This window comes from Macaca mulatta, chromosome 19, assembly GCF_049350105.2.
Source record: "Macaca mulatta isolate MMU2019108-1 chromosome 19, T2T-MMU8v2.0, whole genome shotgun sequence".
Taxonomy (NCBI): Eukaryota; Metazoa; Chordata; class Mammalia; order Primates; family Cercopithecidae; genus Macaca; species Macaca mulatta.
Window position 1 is genome coordinate 66,611,574 of NC_133424.1, and position 26,198 is coordinate 66,637,771.

At 49.5% G+C, this 26,198-nt stretch overlaps 2 protein-coding genes and 1 long non-coding RNA gene across 34 annotated transcripts in view; 1 reads left to right on the forward strand and 2 right to left on the reverse strand.

The window, feature by feature from the left end:
- LILRA3 (leukocyte immunoglobulin like receptor A3) lies at positions 1-23,925 on the reverse strand. Of its 17 annotated transcripts, XM_077975872.1 has the most exons (10): positions 7,608-7,744; positions 7,138-7,453; positions 6,940-6,975; positions 6,459-6,746; positions 6,009-6,311; positions 5,487-5,783; positions 4,932-5,234; positions 268-318; positions 178-209; positions 1-105 (listed from the first exon to the last, which is right to left on the reverse strand). In XM_077975872.1, the coding sequence occupies exons 2-10, from the start codon at positions 7,334-7,336 to the stop codon at positions 1-3; spliced, it is 1,614 nt and encodes a 537-aa protein (XP_077831998.1). In that variant the 5' UTR covers positions 7,337-7,453; positions 7,608-7,744.
- LOC144337321 (uncharacterized) overlaps positions 1-24,403 on the forward strand; it is a 153,312-nt gene extending 128,909 nt beyond the window's left edge. Inside the window, exon 2 of the long non-coding RNA XR_013410295.1 lies at positions 24,237-24,403. This is a non-coding gene — a long non-coding RNA (uncharacterized LOC144337321). The remainder of the gene's footprint in view (positions 1-24,236) is intronic.
- LILRA5 (leukocyte immunoglobulin like receptor A5) lies at positions 13,602-24,465 on the reverse strand. Of its 16 annotated transcripts, XM_077981706.1 has the most exons (9): positions 24,287-24,444; positions 23,825-23,909; positions 23,626-23,661; positions 23,154-23,438; positions 22,704-23,006; positions 18,811-18,861; positions 18,531-18,663; positions 14,265-14,409; positions 13,602-14,171 (listed from the first exon to the last, which is right to left on the reverse strand). In XM_077981706.1, exons 1-9 carry the CDS (start codon positions 24,287-24,289, stop codon positions 14,082-14,084), a joined length of 1,131 nt encoding a protein of 376 aa, XP_077837832.1. In that variant the 5' UTR covers positions 24,290-24,444; the 3' UTR covers positions 13,602-14,081. The 16 variants fall into 16 exon arrangements, 9 of the variants coding, with proteins under 9 accessions (XP_077837832.1, XP_077837833.1, XP_077837834.1 ...); XR_013410231.1 differs by lacking the exon at positions 18,531-18,663; XM_077981707.1 differs by lacking the exon at positions 23,626-23,661 and having other exon boundaries at positions 23,154-23,474.
- Between the last annotated feature and the right edge of the window lie 1,733 nt (positions 24,466-26,198).

Genomic DNA, 26,198 nt, shown 5'->3' on the forward strand with positions numbered 1-26,198 from the left:
TTAGGGGCTTCTCTGGCTGTGCTGAGCCTCAAATAACAGAATCCCGAGGACCACCAGGATCAAGCCAGCCATGCCCATGCGGATGAGATTCTCCAGTGTGTAATCCTGGGGGAATGAGGTGGGAGATGGTGGACAAAGAGGCCGCAGAGGTCAGGGCAGATCAGCAACGCCCAGTACCTCTGGATGTCCACCCAGGGAACCCACCTCCCCTTCACAGGACCTGACCCTCTGTGCCAGCCCCATAACTGAAAGCATCTCCTCACTCACCAGTCTTGGGGTCTGAATTGTTTTGTGATGGGCTGAGGGTCTCAGCTGCTCCTGAGGATCAAAACAAAGGAGAAGTACCCTGAGCCAGCCTCTCTCCTAGGCTCTGCATTCTTATCTTCCCCTGTCTTCTGACACGAGTTCTAGTGAGTTCCTCAGTAAACCCTTCCTCTGTAGCAGGGTTTCCTCCAGTCTCCTCATGGAACTATTTCAGCTTTCCTGTGTTCTACAAATCCAAACATTGCTCTTGAGTCATTTGGGAGAGTTTTCCTGTACCCCAAGGGCTCAGGATCTGCAAGGAAAGTGTCCCCAGTATAGAAATCACTGAACCCTGTGTGCTGTCAGTGCAGCCTGGGACACAGGAGCACATGAACCAATTCCCCCGGAGATGAGAGTTTCACAGATCCACCAGCTGAGGACCCAGGCTCCGTGCATGAGGGGTTGGTCCTCAGGGGCGCCTCAATGTCAGAAGCAGAAAGGGGTGAAAGTCTGGGGCTGCCTTCCCTTCATGCCCTCAGCCACTTCACCTGGGTTTTCTTTTTTTTTTTTTTTTTTTTTGAGACGGAGTCTCGCTCTGTCGCCCAGACTGGAGTGCAGTGGCGCGATCTCCACTCGCTGCAAGCTCCGCCTTCCCGGGTTCCCGCCATTCTCCTGCCTCAGCCTCCCGAGTAGCTGGGACTACAGGCGCCCACCACCGCGCCCGGCTAATTTTTGTATTTTTAGTAGAGACGGGGTTTCACCGTGTTAGTCAGGATGGTCTCGATCTCCTGACCTCGTGATCCGCCCGTCTCGGCCTCCCAAAGTGCTGGGATTACAGGCGTGAGCCACCGCGCCCGGCTACACCTGGGTTTTCAATGTCCAATTAATCTAACTAATTCTTCATATAGTCAGGAAAACCTAGAATGATGTGATACCTTCCCCTCCATCCCCACTCACAAACATCTGTCTGCTAAATAGTGGTGCTATTAGAGGTTCATAAATCAGTATTTCTGCTTTTACAAAGTGCGAATCTAGGTGAATCTAGACCAGTAACAAACATGTAAACTCCCACCACACAAAATATCTTTTTATTTATTTATTTACTTATTTATTGAGATGGAGTCTCTCTCTGTTTCCCAGGCTGGAGTGCAGTGGCATGATCTCAGCTCACTGCAACCTCCGCCTCCCAGGTTCAAGCAATTCTCCTGCCCCCAGCGTCCCAAGTAGCTGGGATGACAGGTGCGTGCCACCACCCCCAGCTAATTTTTTGTATCTTTAGTAGAGATGGGGTTTCACCATGTTGGCCAGGCTGGCCTCGAACTCTCTACCTCATGATCCTTCTGCCTCAGCCTCCCAAAGTGCTGGGATTACAGGCATGAGCTACCACACCAGGCCTATTTTTATTTTTATTGAGATGGAATCTCACTCAGTCGCATAGGCTGGAGTGCAGTGGCGCTCTCTTGGCTCATTGCAACCTCTGCCGCCTGGGTTCATGAGGTGATTCTCATGGTTCAGCCTCCTGAGTAGCTGGCACTACAAGGGTGTGCCACCATGCCCAGCTATTTTTTTTTGTATTTTTAGTAGAGACGAGCTTTTACCAGGCTGGTATCAAACTCCCGACCTCAGGTGATCTGCCCGCCTTGGCCTCCCGAAGTGCTGGGATTACAGGCGTGAGTCACCGTGCCCGACCATCAAATATATTAAGAATATGGATGAATACATATCAGATGAACTTGGATATGCCTACACACATACTCAAATGTAACTTATATAACCACACATAAATATGTATAGATATAAAGCTTTAGATATTTATTTAAGATGTATTACATACATATTGGTATTTGAAGTGAGAAATATTGGCAAGCAATATAGAAGTAAAGAAGTAAAATTTCCGTTGTCTCATGGTTTGTATAAATTTTATCAGGAAATTAGAGGAGATCCATAGAAAAGCAGTGAGAATGGGGTCATTTGGTAGTGAGTTAGCACGAAACACAATGAATATACTCAAACTCAGCTTTCTCATGGATAATTACCTTTTATTTTTAAAATATGAAAGAATAAAGTACTTCACTTATAAATTGTTAAAGGTGTTGAATAATTCTTTAAGTTGGAATGAATATAATTCTTCAAATGTCCGCCCAGGACACCCAGCTCCCCTTGACAGGACCTGACCCTCTGCGCCCAGCGTCTTCACCGCGAGCGTCTCCTCACTCGCCGGCCTTGGAGTCGGACTTGGTTTGTGGTGGGCTGAAGGTCTCAGCTGCTCCTGAGAATCAAAACAGAGGAGAAGAGACATTCAGATGTAACTTATATAACACATTCTGCCTAAGGTTATATACAACTTACATAACTTCCCTGTCAAGGAGAGGTGGGGGTCTTGGGTAGACATTTAAAAAATTATGTCCATTTTAATTTAAAGAATTATTCAACACCTTTGACAATTTATAAGTGAAGTATTTGATTCTTTCATATTTTTTAAACAAGAGGTAAGTACCCATGAGAAAGCTACTGGTTTGGGTATATTCATTGTATTTCATATTAACTCACTACCAAATTGCCCTCTTCTAATTTAAATTTAAATTATCAAATTTAAAGCACCTCCTTTTCCTATAAAAGAGGTTTATTTAGATGTTAGAATCATGCAGTGATTGGACAAGATTGGACATGAACCCACCCGGGCCCAGGGTTGAGCTGCACTGCAGCCCCCGCTGACCTCCCGCGGGTTTCACGAGCCACACGGAGCCCCCCGGTCAGTTTCCCTGGGGCCACTGTGCTTTGAAACATCCAAACACTTCTGAAGTTCATTAAGGAAACCTCAATTTTTAATATGTAGGGGAGGAAGACTTGAGGTTAACGAAAAATGGATGTCTACATTGAATATATAAATTAAATCACAGCCCAATGAAAGAAATATAATTATTTTTAAATAATAGGTTCACATAACTGAAATAAAAATTATAAATTGACATATTCAAGTATTGCTTTAAAAGGTTTAGAAAAGAAGAGAGTAACAATGGGCAAGTGCATATAGAAAACGCAGAGTAGAAATGAGTTATACACAAGATGCACTGTGAATAATTGCCTAACTCATCCAGGGAGCAGGTGCACGGCCCCTCCTTAATCTCAGGGTGCCCTGAGCACAGAGGCCTCCAGGTGAGCACAGGAGGGGCCGTGTGAGGGACACCCACAGCTGGAGTGCTTCTCTCTAAAGGAGTGGGTCTGGGGCGTACTCCAGCCTCATCACAGTCAGATCCCATTGAGGCCTGAGCAGCCTCCTCTCCCGTCCTAAGACGGCCCAGGGACCCCGCAGGTGTGGGTGAGGGGCTCCATCCTCAGGGGCCCTTGGAAATAAGAAGTGAGAACGGCCAAGGGAGCATCTGTCTGTCCTCTCTCCATCTCGCCTGCCTCTCTTCCTCCTCCGTCAGCTCAGTATCTTCCCCGTGTCCAAGTCAGGCCTGGACCCCAAATCCTCCTGACCCAGCCTGTGCTCCTTCCTCTACTCATCACACATCCTGCAGGACAGGGTAGGGGCCTGCAGGACATGCAGAGCTGTGACAGGAGTGGCTTTCGGTATAAAATTGGAGGGATTTTGTCTTTTACATGAGAGAGGGGAGATTCTAAAACAGTGGGACTTTGTAAATCTTTGTTGTTTCAAAATAGTGTGGCTTTGTCTTACTAAGCTGAGATTCCAGGAGGGATGAGTAAAACTGCATGCACCTGCCCCCATCTCCGTTGGCTTTTTAACCCTTACAAGCCTCCGTTATTGGGAGAATTAGGACAAGGCCAGAGAGGGCTGGAGATGGGAGCAGGTCTAGGAGGAGCCACATCCCAGATGCCCCAGAAGGTCAGAAATGAAGGGGCTTTGGGGTGGTCACATCCAGGTAGCTCCCCGTTATTCAGATGGGGAGTCCAGGGTGCCAGGGGAACCAACTTTTTCAGAAGTTCCACCTCCCAAGGAGAGGCTGAGCCATCACAGTCCCAGCCCCACCTCCCCGGGCTCCTCCCACCTGACTCCTAGAGCAAGCACCTGCCTATGATCGCCCCTGGCCCTGGCTCCCCATGAGAGGTGATGGCTCCTGGGAATCCTGCTCAGGGAGGGGGAAAGTCCCCGCTGCTCCACTTATCAATGCCGAACCTCAGACACCTCCCTCCCCTCTGACCACCACGGAGGGAGCACCTGCCCCAACCATGGAGCACCAGGAAGCCACGCGGACCACACCCTTACTGTCCACCCTGCCCTCTGCTGCCCTGAATCAGATCCCGAATATTGGAGGTAGCATTGAGATGAGTCTAGAAACTTCTCTTGACTTGGGAGTGGCTGGTTTTTTTTGTCACCCATGAGTCAGGACTTAGAGGTTGGGACCCCCAGAGGCTCTGATTCTGAGGTGGAGACATCAGGAGGGGTGCGGGTGGGGCCTCCGTCTTCCACAGTCATTCTAATCTCATCTCCTCTGAGGTTCACCCCCGTCTCCTCCCAGCCCTCCCGACTCTTCACTCCACTGAGACTTCAGGGGTGGGAGCCAGGGGTGGGAGGTCGCATCTATTTCCACCCTCTCATGGGCTGGATCCTCCCCTGCGGACCCTGCCCCTTCACTCCCCTCCTTCATTATTGTTCCAGAGCTCTGCTGGGAGCAGGGCCTGAGCTGAGCCTTTGAGTTCAGAGAGGACAGGGTCAGGGCCCTCACCTGAGACCACGAGCTCCAGGGAGTCACTGGGGTGAGTCAGCAGGTAGGGGTTAGAGCTGAGTGAGCCGTAGCACCTGTAGGTCCCCGCATGGGCTGAGGTCACAGGACTTATGGGGAATTCAGCCTGGTACTTATGAGATTGGCGCTTTGATTTTAGACGCAGGGGGGGATCAGCTGCTCCCTCCTTGGTCAGAAGGAAAGTGTGCATCCATCCCTGTGACTGACACAGCAGGGTCACGTTCTCTCCTGAGGCCACCATGGAGCCCGGCTGCACTGAGAGGAAGGGTCTGGCACGGATCTGTCCTGGAGAGGGGAAGGATGGATGAGGGGCTGCCCCACCTTGTTCTGAGCTGATACCTCCCAGGCCTCTCTCTGGAACCCTTAGTCTCTCTATCTGTTTTCTCTGAGTCTCCCCCTCTCTGCCCATCGCCTGTCTCTGTCTGTCTCTCTCTCCCTTGGGACCCCCACACCTCGTCCCAGCCATCACCATCTTGGCTCCCCCAGCAGGGCCTGTGCAGAGCGTGGGTCCCTGACTGAACCTGCTGGGCTCCTCACCTGAGATCAGGATGTCCAGGGGATCACTGGGGGCCGACCACTCGGAGGAGAGGTTGTGTGCACCGGAGCATCTGTACTGGCCCCCGTAGGAGCGGCTCACGGGGCCCAGGGGGAAGTTGGCCTGAGAGAGCCCAGCCTGGGGCTGCCGGCCAGGGCGCTGGAGGAAGTCACGTCCCCACTCCTTGTACAGAGCAAATCTGTTGTAGCCGGCATCAGAGCCACACTGGAGGGTCAGCTTCTCCCCAGGGGCCACGACAGGACCCGGCTGCACTGACAGTGACGGCTTCTTAGAAACACCTGGGAAAAGGTGGTCACGGTTTCCAGGAGCGACCCTCAGGCTTCCCCACAAACCCTCCCTCTCCCCCTGGGCCTCACCACTGCTGATCTTCCTGTGTCTCTGGCCCCAGGAGCCCTGAGCCCTCTCGTCCCAACATCATCCCACCTGGCGCTGCCCTGAGACGCGGCTCCTCCCCACCTGCCTGGAGACTCAGGGAACTCCAGGCAATGCTGTGAATTTCTCACCTGGGACCAGGAGCTCCAGGAGATCACTGGGTAAAGACCACACATAGGGAGAGCGTGAGTCATAACCATAGCACCGGTACGACCACCTGCGACTCGGGCTCACGGGGCCCACGGAGAAGACGGCCCGGGATGACCCACGGGTACGGGGCTGGGAGTTCAGGCATTGTGGGTGTTCATCTTCTCCTTCCTTACACAGAATGAAGCCGTCAAGTGCCACCCGTGAGTCACACTGGAGGGTCACGTTCCCTCCTGAGGCCACCACAGGGCTGGGCAGGGCTGAGAGGGTGGGTTTTCTGTAGGCTCCTAGGAGAGAAGGAGGCACCGTGTTAAATGGGACTCACACCTCCCGCATCATCCCCAGGGCTGGGCTGTGAGAGGGAGACGCCCCTGAGAGCCGACCCCCTTCCTGAGGACAGAGCCTGGGGTTGGGACCCCTGAGTGTCCTCTCACCTGTCACCACCAGCTCCAGGGGGTCACTGGGCTCTGACCAGCCTGCCGTGGGGTTACCATAGATACAGCGATACCACCCTGTGTGCTCCCAGGTGGTGGATGGGATGGGGAACTGGCCCTTCTTCACAAGCTCCTGTGGGATCCGTGTAATCCAGGGTGCTGTTTTTTCTTCTCTATATAGATGGTACTCCTGGGTCTCCAGGCTCCCCTGACACCTGAGGGTCATGGGACTCCCCTGGGTGATCACAGAGTCTGGCTCAGCCCAGAGGGTGGGTTTGGGGAGGGTGCCTGGAAGGAAATCAGAGTTCAGATTCTAAGTCATTTCCTACCCAACCCAACAGATTCCAGCTCCCAGTCCAGGACCCTCCAGATGCCCCCATCAGTCAGGCCAGATCTGCTATTCCCTGTCCCCAGCTGCACGGAGGAGGCCCCTTGTCCCCAGTGAGGAGAAGGGACCTGGGACATCTGGGGACAGACTCACCTGCCTGCACACAGGTCCTCCGGCCCAGACTCAGCCCTGGAAGAGAGTTCCCTGTGAGAGATTTGCCCCTGAAACCTGAGCAGGTCCTCCCCTCCCTGGGATCTTTGTGAGCCCCTGGGGTCTCCTTATGCACCAGAGTTTGGCTGTGGGGTGAGGCCCCTCCTAGGTTAGAATCTCCCCTCCCTCTTCAAATCTCACCGAGACAGATCAGGAGCGTGAGGATGGGGGTCATGGCGTCTCGTCCCACTGCCCTGCTCTGCAGATGGATGAGCCCTCGGTGCTGGCAGGACAGAGACATGGGGTGTGGCCACTCGGAGGCTGGGTCCTTCTTATGGGGTTTTGTCATCTGCAGCCACACAGGAAGTGGAACTGCCCTCCCCTGGAACCTGGCTGTCATTTCTTTAGGTCTGAGGTAGGGGCAGGCCCAACCCCTTTGTAGACATTTCAGACAGAAATGGGGTCTTTCCTGACCCCCAGCCACCGTCTGTCTGGCTTGCCTTCATCTCGCTAAGACCTGGGATGTAGCAGGAGAAAGAACTGATGCCTTCTTGAGTCAGCCCCTTTCAGGCGAGGGCGACCGTGGGCTCCTCTTCCCTCTCAGAGCCTCCCCATGGGGTCTCCCTCCCTCCTTCAGCCTGTCCATCAGCTGAGCGTCGCGGGGTTCTTACCATGGCAGTCGTCTCTCCAGCCCTGGAGATGCTTCAGGGAAGATGCAGGTCCATGCTGCAGGCAGACCCAGGTCAGCAGAGACGCACCTGACACCGGGCTGTGCAGCCCAGGCTGAGCTGCGTGTGGCAGTGAGAACACAGGAGAAACGCAGGGAATAAAGAGAGGAAGTCGTGACCCTCTTTGTGGCCTTGGACTATAGATTTTCTTTCTAATCAATAGTAATCCCACCCTTTTGTTAACTTCCTCCCTTTTTGTTTTCTACAACGTCCACCCCTGACCTCCCTGGGAACAAACCTCTGAGTCTTTCCGGCCTCCTCGGTGCCCCTGGCGTCCTTGGCTCTCCCTCTGCACCTCAATCCCTGTTCAACGTTTTGGGAACAATGACTTATGTTTGAGCTTTGATTTGGGGAGTGGGGGAGGGAGCTGATATTTATTCAATGACCGGTTATCATCCACTGCCTACGTGACCTCGGGCGGTAATGAACCATCTCTGAGCCTCAGTTTCTTCCCTTGCAGCTTGTTGTCGCAAATCCCACTCGTCACCATGGTTGTGGGGTCAGTGGTTCCTGGGACATGGGAGAGGATCCTTGGTGCTTCATTTCCAGACCAGGTGAGGACATGAGGTGTTTGGGATATGATAGGATCAGAGCATTGGATGATTGATGTGTTCACTCGAGATCTCACATCTGAGATCCCTAATGGAGAAATCTACAGGCAGCATTTCTGAAATACGCAGAACATAACTGTCAAGAGGCATGGAAGCCCCCAAGTGTAGATGTCATGAGGCATGGAAGTCCCCAAGTGTAGATGGATCCACATTAAATAACGGAGGTCAGAGGTGGGTCGCCACAGGTGCCCAGGACCCTCACGAGGTCATTAAGGTGGAGGTTTCCACCAAAGGTGGCCCAAAGTGATTAGACTCAAAATGCCAGACCTGCCTTGGTTTATTTACTATAGAGAAACGGATTCAAATGTTTAGGAAGATTGAAATGTTAGAGAGGAGTTGTCATTCAAAACTCCTCATCTAAATTGGAAGAGTCTAGAAGATGTATCTTTCTTTTTTTCTTTTTCTTTTTTTTTTTTTTTTTTTTGAGACGGAGTCTCACTCTGTTGCCCAGGCTGGAGCGCAGTGGTGTGATCTCAGCTCACTGCAACCTCCATCTCCTGGGTTCAAGCGATTCTCCTGCCTCAGTCTCCTGAGTAGCTGGAATTACAGGCGTGCGCCACCACACCCAGCTAATTTTTGTATTTTTGGTAGAGACAGGATCTCACCGTGTTGGCCAAGCTGGTCTCGAACTCCTGACCTGAAATGATCCACCAGCCTCGGCCTCTGAAAGGCGTGAGCCACCGTGCCCAGCCGAAAATGTATCTTTCAACAATCTTGTGAGAAATAAATGTGTGAGGGAAGACCCAGAATTGTGGAAGAGCTCTGTGATGATTTTTCTTTTTAGATTCAAACTTCAGGCGAGAGCTGCTGAATCGAGAAACATAAATGTAACTAGAGTCATTGGATCCCAGAGTGGCAGGGGCCATGCGGCGAAACTCCACTAACAAAGGCGAGATTGGTGTGACCACAGTAATGCAAAGCAGACTCAAAGCAGCAATTGAAATCATGTGACTTATGCGACCATGTGGTGCTTGCTAGTTTGTCATGGTGTTCCCATAAGTGAAATAGATAAGAAACCTACTTAATTTTAATCTGTGTCATCAGAAAATGGCTGGGTAAAGTAAGCAAAAGTTTAACCTGAATCATAAAAGCATACACAGCAGTCCCTTAATCAATTCCTGGAATGGAGCCAGTTTATAGGCCCAGAACCCCTTGAATTATGATGAAGGCCACATTTCCTTGACATTGCCTCTGCTACACTGCCATTTACACTGTTAATCTCCCTCCCAGCCTTCCTGAAGGAGACCTATGACCTTTTGTCAGGGCAACTGTGCACTAGAGAAAAACACAGTTACCAGACATCTTGGGTGCTACTGGACACTGATTCTGAGCTGATACTCATTCCAGGAGACCCAAAATATCAGTGACCCTCCAGTCAGAAGGGGTTTGTGGAGATCATATGATCAACATAGTCTGAGCTCACGTCTTTCTCAGTGTAAATTCAGTGAGTCTCAGACCTATCCTGTTGACCATATCCACAGATCTGGTATGAACAATTGGAATAGACAACTATTCAATTTTCTTTCTTTTTCTTTCTTTCTTCTCTCTTCTTTCTTAGTCCTCCTCTCCCTCCCCCTCCTCCCCTCCCCCTCCTCCCCTCCCCCTTCTCCCCTCCCCATCCCCCCCCTCCCCTCCCCTCTCCTCCTCCTCCTCCTCTTCCTCCTCTTCCTCCTCCTCCTTCTTCCTCTTCCTCTTCCTCTTCCTCTTCCTCTTCCCCTTCTTCTTCTTCTTCTTCTTCTTCTTCTTCTTCTTCTTCTTCTTCTTCTTCTTCTTCTTCTTCTTTTTTGAGATGGAGTCTTGCTCTGTCGCCCAGGCTGGAGTGCAGTGGCACAATCTCAGCTCACTGCAACCTCTGCCTCCCAGGTTCAAGCAATTCTCTTGTCTCAGCCTCCAGAGTAGCTGGGACTATAGGCACGTGCCACCATGACCAACTAATTTTTGCATTTTTAGTAGAGACGGGGCTTCACCTTGTTGGTCAGGCTGGTCTCGAACTCCTGACCTCAGGTGATCCACCCACCTTGGCCTCCCAAAGTGCTGGGGCCCCACACCTGGACCTCTCTTGCCTTCTCATGGGAGAATTGTGTAACAGTCCTTGCTAACCTCAACTTCCACCTCAGACGGAGCACTGTATGATTTCCTTCCTCAAATTTGTTCCAGTTCTTGGGCCTCATTGAGGTCACCACCAACCTCTCGGTTTGGGGGATAGTAAGAGTTTAGTTTTGCAACCACAACTCAGTGACAGAAAAAAGGATTTCAAAGACACAGCAGTGCTTAACTATGCTCCTTTCTCATCTCAAATTTCTTCCCAAATTAGCTAAACCCATGCTTAACCCCTTAAGGTAAATACCTCTCGTAACTCTTCACCTGTCCATACAGAATTCATGTGTGTGTGACTCTAGGTTGTACCAGAGCCCAGCATACAACAGAGCCAAAGGCTGTCACTGCCTTTTCTATTGTTCTGCCTCATCCAATTATCTCTGTGGTCCAGTGCAGCTTAATACTACTACTACTAAAAGTAATAATCACTGACTCACTTTTAATGATTGGGTCCACCCATCTGTCCTGTTCTGCAATGAATGACTATAGCATCCAAACCTTTTTTTTTTTTTTTTTTTTTTTTGAGGCAGAGTTTTGCTCTTGTTGCCCAGGCTGGAGTGCAATGGTGAGATCTTGGCTCACGGCAACCTCTGCCTCCCAGATTCAACCGATTCGCCTCCCTCAGTCTCCTGAGTAGCTGGGATTACAGACATGCGCAACTATGCCTGTCTAATTTTGTATTTTTAATAGAGACAGGGTTTCTCCATGTTGGTCAGGCTGGTCCCGAACTCCTGACCTCAGATGATCTGCCCACCTTGGCCTCCCAAAGTGCTGGGATTACAGGTGTGAGCCACCATGCCAGGCCGCATCCAAGCCTCTTTTTCAGGAACAAGAAACACTACAGTGAACAAAATCTCCCATTGTTAATTCAATGTATAAACTCATGAGAAAAAAGCAAAAATTTTTTAAGGAGATAAATTAGAAAAAAAAAAAACCATGTGCAGACGGATACATGGACAAAAAATTAAGCTACCTAGAGATCTCAAATATGTGTTAACCTAATACAAGGACTATTAGAGAATATAGGTGAGCAAGAATCACTTAACCTACTTTGTCATGGAAAATGTCTTTGCGGATGTGACAGGTTTGGTAAGAACCAAACAATGAGAAGGTGGTCACTATATAAAGATCCAGAAAAATAATATTATTCAATATAAGATCAGCTGATTGAAGTATTTTGTGAACCAATATGCAGAAAGTTTCCTAGTGTGGACAATACTTATTTAATTATGAGCAAATTTAATAAGTGATGTGAAGTAACATAGATCTGTATTTACAGATGTGCAATAAATTGTTAAGTAAAAATCAATAAAGAAATAAAATGAGAAAAAACCTATCTACAATAAAACCATGAATCTCAAATCATTGGATGGAGAGAAATATACATATGCAGAATACTCTCTGAGAAGAACTAGAATAAGGAGATATGTGGCCGGGTGCAGTGGCTCACACCTGTAATCCCAGCACTTCATGAGGTCGAGGTGGGTGGATCACTTGAGGTCAGGAGTTCGAGACCAGCCTGACCAACATGGTGAAACCCCATCTCTACCAAAAATACAAAATTAGCCGGAAATGGTGGTGCACGCCTGTAGTCCCAGCTGCTCGAGAGGCTTAGGCAGGAGAATCACTTGAGCCCAGAAGGTAGAGGTTGCAGTGAGCCAAGATCGTGCCATTGTACAGGAAGTTTCAAACCCAGGAGAGATTATCTTTCAAGTACTCAGTGTTGTGGTTTCCCCTGCCAGGGTGACAACCTGATGATTATGGAAATCTAATCAGAAAACTGCTATCTTGCTTTTGTTCCTGCCTCCACACGATGAAAACAGTTACTGGTGGAGACAAAATATGTCCAGAGTAGACAGAGGTCACAGAAAAAGTGAATTCTGACACGTTCTTTCCCAGGAAGTTACTGGTACAGAAGTTTAGAGCTGAGAGACCTTTTGGAAATAAGGATGGCATTCTGCCTTTGATGGATGGAAGAGTACCATCCCAGATTTAGATAGAGTTTGCTAAAGGCATCTATCTTAGAGTGGCTGAGCCATCTCCACTTCAAGCTATCACTCTCTGTGAATTACCCACCCACTTGTCCTACAGAATATGAGGGACCTTTTAGTCTGCTCTTCCGGTTGCGGACCTGATTCCACAGGTGCCTGGGGCATCTTTGCCATCCCTAGGAATCAGCACCATGGACAGGGACAAGGACTCGTGTCCACTCCTCTCTCCACTTCAGCTGGACCTCTCCTTCCTTCCTTCCTTCCTTCCTTCCTTCCTTCCTTTCTTCCTTCCTTCTTTCCTTCCTTCCTTCTTTCCTTCCTTCCTTCCTTTCTTCCTTCCTTCTTTCCTTCCTTCCTTCTTTCCTTCCTTCCTTCCTTCTTTCTCTCTCTCTCCTTCCTTCCTTCCTTTTTCTTCCTCTTTCATTATTTCTCTCTTTTTCTCTTTCTCCCCTTCCTTCCTTCTTTTCCTTCCTTCCTTCCTTAGTTTCTTTCTTTCTTTCTCTTTCTTTCTTTCTTTTTCTTTCTTTCTTTTCTTTCTTTCTTTTCCTCTCTTTCTTCCCTTCCTTCCTTCCTTCTTTCCCTTTCTTTCTCTCTCTTTCCTTCCTTCCTACCTTCCTTCCTTCCTGCCAACTTTTATTTCAGATACAGGGGGTACAAGTACAAATTTCTTACATGGGAATATTGCTTGATGCTGAGGTTTAGAGTATGGATCACATCACCCAGTTAGTGAGCATAGTGCCCAATAAGTAGTTTTCTAACCCTCCTACACCCTCTAGTAGTCCACAGTGTCTATTGTTCCTATCCTTATGCTCATCTTTTTCTTTACATATTTCATCTCATGCAGCTAATTTTTTTATTTTTAGTAGGGACGGGGTTTCACCATGTTGGCCAGGATGGTCCTGATCTCTTGACCTCATGATCCACTCTCCTTGGCCTTCCAAAGTGCTGGGAATATAGGCGGGAGCCACTGCTCTCGGCCCAAAAATATTTAACATTGATAAATATATGTTGTCAGGATTTTAACATTTTTTTCCTGAAGAAATGGTTGAAGCTACCTTAGGACAGAAACTATAGGAGATGAACTCAGAACCCCTTATTGTTCAAAAGAGCAAAGGAGTCACCAAGTACCCTCAGACTCATGTGACCAGAAGAAAAAGGGTTCCCAATGGAGGATTCTTATTGGCAAAGTGTGGGACATTTATAGCATCAAATAATATTTGTAATGGATAAAAAATGAATAGATACAAACTCTATGTGTTTAATACCGCTATAAACAAAATACAACATACAACACTTCACATTTGGGATATGGTAAAGAACCAAATCACTACATTGCAAAGTTGCAAATGGAGGCAAGACCCAAGTGCTCTCTTTTCTCTATGAAGTACTTCACAGGAAACATTCTTTTTCTCTGTAGAATTTTCCACCTAATAATGTCAAAGAGTGGACATACTTGGGTAATCTGTGTATTGCGTGTATAGGCAATAAAGACCAATGGCTGCCCCAACCCTGAGGTTACAGGTCAATGCTAAATATAAAAATGGGTGGATCCAGTTGAAGATACAGCCATAGGGGCAGAATTGCAAAATGGAGAATGCAAGACACAAGCAAATGAGTTACTGTGTCTCAGTTCTGACATTAAGAAAATAAAAAAAATAAGCAGGGTGCAGTGGCTCATGCCTGTAATCCCAGCACTTTGGGAGGCTGAGGTGGGTGGATCATCTGAGGTCGGGAGTTTGAGACCAACCTGACCAACATGGAGAAATCCCATCTCTACTCCAGCCTGGGCAACAAGAGTGAAACTCCGTCTAAAAACAAACAAACAAACAAAGTCAAAAACCTGTGTTATGCTTTCAAATCCATATTGTTTTCAAAATCTTTAATTTTTACAAGAAACTTACAATTAAATCCCAAGATAGAAGGAGTGGTATTATTAACATGGTGGAATAGACAAGCCTTGCCCTCAGACCCTCTAGGAGCATCCATTTTGACTCCCGTCCATGAACAGAAATATTTCTGCGAGAATTCAGAAGTCCAGTGCAGCATCTTCAGAACCAGAGTAAGGGAAAAAAAAAAAAAAAAAAAAAAAGGAGAAATGATTCTTGAAGAGTGTAGGAAGAAACGTTACCGTGTTTCTGCATTACCCCTCCTCCAAGGTGGCACAGCTCAGTGCCAAGCAAGCTCCCATGGCGTGCAATTCCTACCAGAGGGCTAAGTGGGAGCAGAGTGAGCACACAGCCTCCCAGCCTCAGGGAAAATTGCCCAAGAAGCCCAATCCACCCTGCACCCACCCAGATCACTCAGGAAGTTGGTACGGCCGAATAGTCTAGCCATTCCAAAGGAGCTAGCACCAGGGAAAGACGAAAGACATCACAGTAACCAACACAGAGATCTCAAAAACTGCTGCAGAGCCTAATAACTGACTTGTGGGGCCCATCAAGAGACCCGGGCATGAACCATGGGAGATGCCTCACCTGTGGCCCTCACAAGTGGCTAATGTGTTCCCCAGGAATCTGCATGTACGCCCAAGATGGCTCACATGAGCCTTCACAGACAGTGAGCACACACCTCTTCAAAGGGCAGTCCCAGATCCCTATAGACAGCACATGGGTATCAGCAGCCAGGTAACCGGCTACAGGGAGAAGGCTGGGAAAATATCGCCAGACCAACACAAAATCACAGTTTCCAGAGCTTATATACCTTCTAAGTTATATGTCTATGCGTTAAGTGTGCATTCACCTAAAGATATAAGTGGTTAACTTCTTCTTTTTTTTGTTTTTTGAGATGGAGTCTTGCTCTGTCATCCAGGCTGGAGTGCAGTGGCCTGATCTCGGCTCACTGCAAGCTCCGCCTCCTGGGTTCACGCTGTTCTCCTGCCTCAGCCTCCCAAGTAGCTGGGACTACAGGTGCCTGCGACCACACCCGGCTATTTTTTTGTATTTTTAGTTGAGATGGTGTTTCACCGTGTTAGCCAGGATGGTCTCGATCTCCTGACCTTGTGATCTGCCCACCTCAGCCTCCCAAAATGCTGGGATTACAGGCATGAGCCACCATGCCCAGCCATAAGTGGCTAACTTATTTTAATCTATAACTAAGACCTGAGTCCTGAAGACCTTCCTCTGAAGCCTCAGTAAATTTACTTAATCTGAATGGGTCCAGGTGCTGAGGTGATTCCCTCTGCTTACAAGGTGGGGCCACGGTGGAGAGGGGACCCGGATCCTCCCTCCTACCTGTCACTGCCGGGGGCAGGGGGTGACATCATTTTTACCAGACATTCCAGCTGTGATACACACAGGCACACCACCCTGCAGTGTGTGAGCTCTTGTAAGCTATGCAGAGAGGCGCCTTGTTGATGAAGTCCTGCAGGGCCTGTGTATCTGAGAATTGAGAGACCCTCACTTTATATAGATGGCAGGTGCCAGCCTGCAGAGACCTCTGACAACAGATGGTTGTAGGAAGCTCCGTGATGATCAAGGAAGCTGGGTCAGCCCAGGTGGAGGATCTGTGGAGGGTTTCTGGGAAGGAATTGGAGCTGAAGTTCCTAGGGGGTGCTCTACTCCCTCAATTTCCCCGGCTGTCACTCCAAGTCACTACCCAGCCTAGTCCTCATAACACCAGGTTCTCTGTGCACCCAGGCCCCCTGCAAAACTACTCTCATGGCTCCATTGGGTTGAACCAGGAAGTCTGGGGAGGATGCACCTGCTTGTGCTGGTCCCATGGATCTTAACACAGCTCTGGAGGAGGGACCCCTATGAGAGCTCATCCTGACCCACACATAGAAGCTGCTCCAGGCCCGTTCTGGGCCCCTGAGAGCTGGCATCACAGATGGAGCTGAGCACATTCTCTCCTTCCTCAAGGACTCAAGCCCCTAAGCCTCTGGGGTCTCCCAAGGGGCCATCAGCTGGAAGTGGGAAGGGAACTCTGTTGCAAGAAAGATGAGTCCCCAAATCGGGGCTTAACCTGGGAGGGTGCTTGGCTTCACCCAGGATTCACAGGTAAACCAATAGTGTGAAACAGGAATCTTTTTTTGAATAAGGCTGATCCTTGCAGAGAAGGGCTCACTCACAGTCAGTGCGCCCAAGTTCTACTGCATTTGAGCTCTTGGCAACTGTATTTATACTCACGTAAACCTACCTTATATTATATGCAAATTAAGGAGCAAGTCAATGCAGATTGAGGGGAGAGTTATTTAGAACTTTCTAGGAAATGGGCAGTAGCTTCTGAGTCATTGCAATGAAAAGTGGTGGTAACTTTTGGGTCTTTGCCATGGCATTTGTAAACTGTCATGGTACTGGTGGGAATGTCTTATGCCAGTGAGCCACGAGGACAGCTAGGGATCTCTTTTGTCACCTTTTGCTGGTTCCTGCTGGTTTCTTCATTTCATCATGTCTGGATCAGATCCTGTTTTGGTTGGCAGGGTGACCAGAACACAAGTACTGCTGGTCTTTCTACCTCAGCTCCATTCCTCCTCTCTCCCCAAAGCTCCCAGAGACAGAGAAGGGCAATGAGGGTCAAGATCTGGTACTACCTTCCATTGGCCCTCAAAGGTACAAATTATAAAGACCACAAAGCCCAGCAGGGCAGATGGACACACAGGTGTCACAAGCCCTAAGCGCTGTGTCACAGGGCATGGGTTCCTCATAAAGGGCGTCTTAGGAAGGGGAACAGCCTCCCCTGAAGGATGAGGCAGAGGAGACAGCAGGCTCCAGGGATCTTTCAGACAAGATCTGAGTCTCACCTGACTCCCCACATTCTGCCTGACCAGCCTGCCTCCACCTCATGCCAAACCCACACCCAAGGAGTGACCTTGTCCCAGAACATGCAGCTGGAGAAGGCAGGAGAGAAGCCAACTCAACTGCAACTGCAGCGTTAACTCTGCATTTCATCCAGGCTGTGTAACATGGGCCAAGTAACTTCCTTTTCCTGAGTTTCCACGAATGAAAAATATCTTCCTTCCTGCCGTCTGCCTGACGGTGCAATGTATTGAGCAATGACCGTGTGTCAGGAAGGTACTAGGATGTGAAGATCTATTGGTGTGATGGATACTTTTATGTCAACTTGATTGATTCACAGGGTGCCCAGGTATTTGGTTAAACACTATTCTGGGTGTGTCTTTGAGGGCATTTCTGGGTAAGAATTGAATCAGTGGGCTGAGTAAAGAAGTTTGTCGGGCCGGGCGTGGTGGCTCAAGCCTGTAATCCCAGCACTTTGGGAGGCCGAGGTGCGCGGATCACAAGGTCAGGAGATCGAGACCATCCTGGCCAACATGGTGAAACCCTGTCACTACTAAAAATACAAAAATTAGCCAGGCGTGGTGGCGGGGGCCTGTAGTCCCAGCTACTTGGGAGGCTGAGGCAGGAGAATCACTTGAACCCGGGAGGCGGAGCTTGCAGTGAGCTGAATTGGCACCACCTCACTCCAGCCTGGGTGACAGAGCGAGGCTCCGTCTCAAAAAAAAAAAAAAAAAGAGTGAAGAGGCTTGAAGGCTACAGACAGGAGGTTAGGATGCCCTTCTGGATTTATCTTTTCCTGGTGGGGATCTGACCTTCTCCCATGGATTTAGTTACTGGGTCAGGTGTGGAACTCTGAACTGAAGAGATGGAGGCTCAGTAAAGCACACAGGGAGTGTGGTAATGAGAAATGAAGAGGACTGGCTGGCACGCCATGGACCACAGTACACAGGCGTGTGCGGAGATGTGGACCCAACGCTGCCATGTGGGATGTAGCCTCATGTCTCGGGCTGGGAAGAGAAGGGAATCCAACCAAGGGAAGTCAACATTAATAGAAAGGAAAGGTATCATATTTTTATGGTCCTCTACAGATCACCCCAGACCAGTGTCCCTGCACTCAAACATCCATTCCTCCCTCCAGAAATTGCCAGAGGCTGAGGCAGGAGAATCACTTGAACCCAAGAGGCGGAGGTTGCAGTGAGCCCAGATTCCACCACTGCATTCCAGCCTGGCAACAGAGCGAGACTCCGTCTCAAAAAAAAAAAAAAAAAAAAAAAGAAAGAAAGAAAAAAGAAAAACAAACAAACAAAAAAGAAATTGCTAGCAGACAGTCCATATAGCATAGGCCTCAGATTGTCTTCCAGAACCTCCTGGGACTTTCAGATTCTCTTCCAAGGCTCCAGCACCCAATGGTGCATTGTCCTCTCTTCTGTTCACCTCCCAGCTGCATCCTGGGGGCTTCTCTGGCTGTGCCAATCCTGAAATATCAGAATCCCAAGGACCACCAGGATCAAGCCGGCCACGCCCATGCGGATGAGATTCTCCACAGTGTAATCCTGGGGGTGTGAGGCTGGGGATGGTGGACAAAGAGGTCACAGAGGTCAGGGCAGATCAGTATCACCCAGGACCCCTAGATGACCCCCAGGGCACCCACATCATCTTAACAGGACCTGACCCTCTGTGCCAGTTCCATAACCGAGAGCACCTCCTCACTCACCAGTCCCAGAGTCAGACTTGTTTTGTGACGGACTGAGGTTATCAGCTGCTCCTGAAAATCAAAACAGGGGAAGGGGAAGGGGAAGGAGAAGTTCTTGAAGAGACCTGAGCCCAGCCTCTCCCCTGGGCTCTGCATTCTCCTAGTTCCCTATGCCTCTCAACATGACTTCTATGGAGTTCCTCTATAAGCCCTCCCGCTGCTGGAGCAGGGTTCCCTCCAGTCTCCTCACTGAATTATTTCACCTTTCCTTTGTTTTTGCTCCTGAGTCATTTGGGAAAGAGTTTTCCTGCACCGTGAAAGACCAGGATCTGGTCCCCGGTACAGAGGTCACTGAGCCCTGGGTGCTGTCTGTGTAGCCTGGGACACGGGAGCACATGAGCCAATTCTCCCGGAGATGAGAGTTTCATGGATCCACCAGCTGAGGACTCAGGCTCCGTGCATGAGGGGTGGGTCCTCAGGGGCTCCTGAATGTCAGAAACACAAACAGCTGCCTCCCCTTCACGCCACCTCAACCACCTCACCTGGTGTTTCATCATACAATAAGTATCTAGTTAGCTGATTATTCATGTAGTCAGTCATATATATATGTATGTATATAAATGTGTGTGGGGTGTGTGTGTGTGTGTGTGTGTGTGTGTATATATATATGACGTTATCAGAGGCCATAAAACAATTTCTGCTTTTAGGGCTAGGCACGGTGGCTCATGCCTGTAATTCCAGCACTTTGGGAGGAGGGCAGATCACGAGGTCAGGAGTTCGAGACCAGCCTGGCCAACGTGGTGAAACCCTGTCTCTACTAAAGATAAAAAAAATTAGTTGGGCGTGGTGGTACATGCTTATAATCCCAGCTACTCGGGCGTCTGAAACAGGAGAATCGCTTGAAACTGGGAGGCGGAGGTTGCAGTGAGCCCAGGTCGTGCCACTGCACTCCAGCTTGGGCGACAGGGCAAGATTCCGTCTCAAACAAACAAACAAAAAACAATTTCTGATTTTATAAAGTGCAAATCTAAGTGAGAAGACCAATAACAAACGTGTAAAAGCCCGTGATGTGAAATACATTAAGCATGTAGATATACATATAAAAAATATATGCAGATATACCTACACTTATATTCAGATGTAACTTATATAACCATACATAAGTATGTATATATGTTAAACTTTAGATATTTATTTAAGATGCAATTACATGCATATTAATACTTGAAGTGACAAAAATTGATATGCAGTTTAGAAATAAAAAAAATTTTCAATTTGGGGAGATCAGTTGAAAGATAATGGAAAGGGAAAAATGTCATAGCAAGCTAATATGAAATTAAATGAATATACTCAAACTAAAAGCTTTCTCATGTGTATATCTTACTTAGAAATATAAATTAATCAGGCTGGGCACGGTGGCTCACACCTGTAATCCCAGCACTTTGGGAGGCTGAGGCGGGTGGATCACGAGGTCAGGAGATCAAGACCATCCTGGCTAACACGGTGAAACCCTGTCTCTACTGAAAATACTAGCCAGGCATGGTGGCGGGCACCTGTAGTCCCAGCTACTTGGGAGGCTGAGGCAGGAGAATGGGGTGAACCCAGGAAGCAGAGCTTGCAATGAGCTGAGACTGCACCACTGCACTCCAGCCTGGGTGACAGAGCAAGACTCCATCTCAAAAAAAAAAAAAAAAGAAATATAAATGAATCAAATATTTCACTTAAAAATAATTAAAGTAGTTGAAGAATTCTTTAGACTAAATGTACACATTCTTATGAACAGAACTTCAAAACACTTATTAACTTCATTCATAAACTTCAATTTTATATATTAATAATAGAAATACTTGTCGTTAACAACTAATTTTATAAAGCAAATGTAAATATTGAATTACACCCCACGACAATGGGAGTGGAATTACTGGTTTTTAAATCATAAATCCACATATCTTAAAGAGACAAATTTAAATATTCAAATATTGTTTTAAAAGATTCAGAGGAAGAGAGAGAAAATAGACAAGCATGCCCAGCAAATGCAGAGTAGCAATGAACAGCAGACAAGATGTGCCGTGAATAAGTTCCTAAGTTACTGCTGGGAGCAAGTGCACGGCCCCTCCTTCGTCTCAGGGGTGCCCTGAGCAAAGAGGCCTCCGGTTGAAGACAGGAGGGGTCATGAGAGTGGCACCCACAGCTGGGGTGCTTCTCTTTAAAGGAGCAGGTCTGGGGTGGGTTCCACCCTCATCACAGTCAGATCCCACCGAGGCCGGAGCAGCATCCTCCCCTGTCCTGAGTGGGCCCAGGGACCCCGCAGGTGTGGGTGAGGGGCTCCATCTTCAGGATCTCATGGAAACAAGAAGTGAGAGCTGCCAAGGGAGGGTCCATCTGTCCTCTCTCCAACTTGCCTGCCTCTCTTCCTCCTCCACCAGCCCCAGCACCTTCCCCATGTTCCAAGTCAGGCCTGGACCCCAAATCCTGCTCACCAGGTCTGTTCTCCTTCCTCTACTCATCGCTCATCCTGCAGGATAGGGTGGGGGCCTGGGAGTCTTGTAGAGCTGCATGGTTTTTAGTAGAAAATCTGAAACAACTTCGTGTGATGTGTGAGAGAGGGGAGATTCTAAACAGTGGGGTTTTTTGTAAATCTTTCTTTCTCGTAATTTTGTGGCTTCATCTCACGAATCTCAGACCCCAGGATGGATAGATACGATTACATGTACCTGCAGCTGCCCCTCTTGGCTTTCTAACCCTTACGAGGTGTCGCTATTGGCAAGAGCAGACCAGGTCTTAGGGTGACTGATAAGAGCTGCTTTTCTAGGTCTGGGATGAGCCACATCTCAGATGCCCCAGAAGGTCAGAAATGAGGGGGTTTTGGGGGTCACTTCCAAGCCCAGGGAGAAGTCATCCTGGGAGAGCCCAGCCCGGGGCTGCTGGCCAGGGTGCTGGAGGAGGTCATGTCTGTCCTCCGTGTATAGTGAACCTGTCATAGCCAACATCAGAGTGACACTGGAGGGTCAGGTTCTCTCCAGGGACCACACAGGGCCCTGTGGGGTCAGGAGGAAGGGCATTCTAGACACACCTGCAGGGGAAAGGAGCCGGGAGTGCAGGGGCTGGTTCCTTCTGTAAACCTCCGTCTGGAGTCTTCCTTGCTCTGTTTTTCTTTTTCTTTTCCTCTTTTTTTTTTTTTTGAGATGGAGTCAGACTGGAGTGCAGTGGCACGATCTCGGCTCACTGCAACTTCTGCCTCCTGGGTTCACGCCGTTCTCCTGCCTCAGCCTCCCGAGTAGCTGGGACTACAGGCACCCGCCACCACGCCCGGCTAATTCTTTGTGTTTTTAGTAGAGACGGGGTTTCACCGTGTTAGCCAGGATGGTCTCGATCTCCTGACCTCGTGATCCGCCCACCTCAGCCTCCCAAAGTGCTGGGATTACAGGCGTGAGCCACCGTGCCTGGCCTTTTTTTTTTTTTTTTTTTTTTTTGTGAGATGGAATCTCGCTCTGTCACCCAGGTTGGAGTGCAATGACACAATCTTGGCTGACTGCAACCTCTGCCTCCCAGATTCAAGCGATTCTCCTGCCTCAGCCTCCCAAATAGCTGGGATTACAGGTGTATACCACCACACCCAGCTATTTTTGTATTTTTAGTAAAGATGGGGTTTCACTGTGTTGGTCAGGCTGTTCTTGAACTCCTGACATCAGGTGATCCACCCGCCTCAGCCTCCCAAAGTGCTGAGATTACAGGTGTGAGCCACCACGCCCGGCCTTTGCTCTGTTTTTCTCACTCTGAACTTGTATCCCTAGGATTTCTGTATTCTCCTTCCCCTTTTTTTCTTTCTTAGCAGGGGCTGCCCTGCAGGTAAGAGTCTCCACAACCTGCCTGGCTCCCCTAAATTGTACGAGAGAAGGCTGTGGCTTCCTCACCTGAGACCGGAATCTCCAGGAGGTCACTGGGTTCTGACCACACCTGTAGGATATGCCTGCGAGAGCCATAGCATCTGAACGTCCACCTGTGGCTGGGGGTCACGGGGCCCACAGGGAACAGGGCCTGGAACTGCCCACTAAGAGACAGCTGTGAGTTCGAGGTCCAGGAGAGATTGTGGTCTCCTTCCTCAGTCAGAATGAACCTGTCGAATCTTAGCCGTGAGCCACACAGGAGGGTCACGTTCCCTCCTGAGGCCACCACAGGGCTAGGCAGGACTGAGAGGGTGGGTTTGCTGTAGAATCCTAGGAGAGAAGGAGGCACCGTGTTTAATGGGCTCCCACCTCCCACATCATCCCCCAGGGCTGGGCTGTGAGAGGGAGATGCCCCTGAGAGCCGACCCCCTTCCTGAGGGCAAAGCCTGGGGCTGGGACCCCTGAGTGTCCTCTCACCTGTCACCACCAGCTCCAGGGGGTCACTGGGCTCTGACCAGCCTTCAGGGCTGAGATAGTAACAGCGAAATCTCCCTGCATGGTGCTCTGTCATGGATGGGATGGAGAATCTGGCCTTGTTCCTGGGCTCCAGTGGGTTCTGTGTGTTCCAGGGCGCTGTGCTTCCCTCTTTATCCAGACGGTACTCCTGGGCCTCCAGGGTCCCCTGACACCAGATGGTCACGGGGTTCCCCCGGATGATCACAGAGCCTGGCTCAGCCCAGAGGGCGGGTTTGGGGAGGGGCCCTGGAAGGAAATCAGAGGCTGCATCCCAAGACGTCCCTCAGCCCTCAGATCCCAGCTCCCAGTCCCAGGACCCTTCAGATGTCGCCATCAGTCACCCAGAACTGCTGTCTCCTCTCCCAGCTGCCCATGGGTGGCCCTTTGTCCCCAGTGAGGAGGAGGGACCTGGGACAGCTGGGGACAGACTCACCTGCCTGCACACAGGTCCTGGGGCCCAGACTCAGACCTGGAAGAGAGTTCCCTATGAGGGATTTGCCCCTGAAGCCTGAGCAGACCCTCCCCGCCCTGGGAACCTGCTAACACCCTGGAGTTTCCTGATAGACAAGGCCCTGGTTATGGAGTGGGGTCCCTCCCAGACTAGGGTGCCCCTTCCCTGCTTCCAATCTCACCGAGGCAGAGCAGAGCCACGAGGGCAGGGGTCACAGCGTCTCCTCCCACTGGCTGCAGCTGTGCAGATGGATGAGACCATGGTGCCTGGCAGGACAGAGACACACACAGGGTGTGGCCGCTCGGAGGGTGGGTCCTTCTTGTCATGGGGTTGTCTCATCCTCAGCCCACAGGAAGGGGAACTGCCCTCCCCAGGAGCCTGGCTCTCATTTCCCCAGGGCTGAGGTGGGGGCGGGCACCAGGCTCTCTGCAGACATTTCAGAGAGAAATGGGGTCTCCCCGTCCCCGGGCCACCGTCTGCCTGATTTATCTTTATCTCACTGAGGGCCGGGACACAGCAGCAAATAGACCCGGTGCCTTCCTCAGTCAGCCCCTTTCAGGCGAGGGCGACCGTGGGCTCCTCTTCCCTCTCAGAGCCTCCCTCCTTCAGCCCGTCCATCGGCTCAGCCTCGCGGGGTCCTTACCATGGCAGTCGTCTCTCCAGCCCTGGAGATGCTTCAGGGAAGATGCAGGTCCATGCTGCAGGCAGACCCAGGTCAGCAGAGACGCACCTGACACCGGGCTGTGCAGCCCAGGCTGAGCTGCGTGTGGCAGTGAGAACACAGGAGAAATGCAGGGAAATAGGGGAAGAAATCATGACCCTTTCGTGGCCCTGGAGTGTTTCTTTTCTAACCAATAGTACTCTTTTTCTTTTACTTCTCTTAATTTTTTTTTTTGTTTTTTTTGCAACAGAGTCTACTTCCACCCCACCTCCGGGAACAAACCTCTGAATCATTTCTGCCTCCACTGTGCCTTTTGTTTCTTTGGGTTTCCCTCCACACCTCAATCCAAGTTCAACATTTTCAGAGTAATTACTTAGGCTTTGTTTTGAAATTTTTATTCTTATGTATCTATTTATTTTTTAATTTTTGTGGGTACATTACTTAGATTTGGGCTCTGGTTTGCGGAGAGGGGACAACTCTCTCAACAATTTCTTTCTTTCTTTTTTTTTTTTTTTTTTTCTGAGATGGAATCTTGACCTGTCACCCAGGCTAGAGTGCAGTGGCACAATCTTGGCACACTGCAAGCTCCACCTCCCGGGTTGACGCCATTCTCCTGCCTCAGCTTCCCAAGCAGCTGGCACTACAGGTGCCCACCACCACGCCCGGCTACTTTTTTTGTATTTTTATTAGAGACGGGGTTTCACCGTGTTAGCTAGGATGGTCTTGATCTCCTGACCTCATGATCCGTCCGCCTCGGCCTCCCAAAGTGCTGGGATTACAGGCGTGAGCCACCACACCCAGCCAGTGGGGAATTGATTTCTATGTAATTCCTGATTATTATCTATGGCCTGCGTGATCTTGGGCAGTACTACCTCGTCTCTGAGCCTCAGTTTCCCTGTGTGGAGCCTGCTGTCATGAACCTCACTCATCACAGCGGATGTGAGGGCCAGCGGCACTTGGCTCATGGCAGAGACTCAATCACAGTTAATTTCTAGACTAGATTAAGACATGAGGGGTGGGGACATGAGAGGACTCCGGTTTCAGTCTCTATGATTATGTCATAGAGATGCAGAAAAAGCATTTGGTAAAATCCTGCATCCCTTCAGGATAAAAATTCTCAACAAACAAGGCATAGAAGGACATACCTCAAAATACTAAAGACCATAGGTGACGAAATCACAGCCAATAGAGCAAACAGGGAAAAGCAGAAAGCTTTCCCCCTAAGAACTGGAGTAAGACAAAGATGTCCGCTCTCACCACTCGGATTCGACGTAGTGCTGGAGGTCCTCGCCGGAGCAATCAGGCAAGACAAAGAAATAACACTTACCCCCAGTGTATGTTTTTGTCAGTTTTGTCAAAGATCAGCTGGCTGTAGATACGTGCCTTCATTTTTGGGTCCTTTATTCTGTTTCATTGGTTTATATGTCTTTTTTTTTTTCCCCCTGAGTTGGAGTCTCACTGTTACCCAGGCTGGAGTGCAGCGGTGTGATCTCAGCTCACTGCAACCTCTGACGCGTGGGTTCAAGCAATTCTCCTGCCTCAGCCTCCCGAGTAGCTGGGATTACAGGCGCCCATCACCACGCCCGGCTCTTTTTGTATTTTTAGCAGAGTCGGGGTTTCACCATGTTGGTCAAGCTGGTCTTGAACTTCTGACCTCATGATTCATCCACCTCAGCCTCCCAAAGTGCTGAGATTACAGGCGTGAGCCACAGCGCTTGGCCCAGAGTGATTTTTATGAAGGCACAATTAGGGATTAAATGAGACATATCTTACATTCTGAGCTAGTGACAGAAAAATCCCCATCCCATAGCATTTGTGGCTGGGATCTTAGCAGTCAGAACAGACCAAATTCTTACTGCTTCAGGACTGACTGGAGCAATGACTTTTGGAATCT

Excerpts from the sequence above, each read along its gene's own strand:
- LILRA3 (XM_077975872.1), bottom strand. The coding sequence starts at position 7,336 with ATGACAGCCAGGTTCCAGGGGAGGGCAGTTCCACTTCCTGTGTGGCTG. Across the intron at positions 210-267 it reads CAATTCAGACCCCAAGACTG|GGGAGGTGGGTTCCCTGGGT; the intron begins GTGAGTGAGGAG and ends GGTCCTGTGAAG. Across the intron at positions 106-177 it reads CCCTGGGTGGACATCCAGAG|GATTACACACTGGAGAATCT; the intron begins GTACTGGGCGTT and ends TCATTCCCCCAG.
- LILRA5 (XM_077981707.1), bottom strand. Across the intron at positions 23,475-23,824 it reads CGTGGCTCTGCTCTGCCTCG|GGACGTCTTGGGATGCAGCC; the intron begins GTGAGATTGGAA and ends CTGAGGGCTGAG. Across the intron at positions 14,172-14,264 it reads TTCTATCTTGGGATTTAATT|ACGGAGTTTCACTCTTGTTG; the intron begins GTAAGTTTCTTG and ends GTTTGTTTTTAG.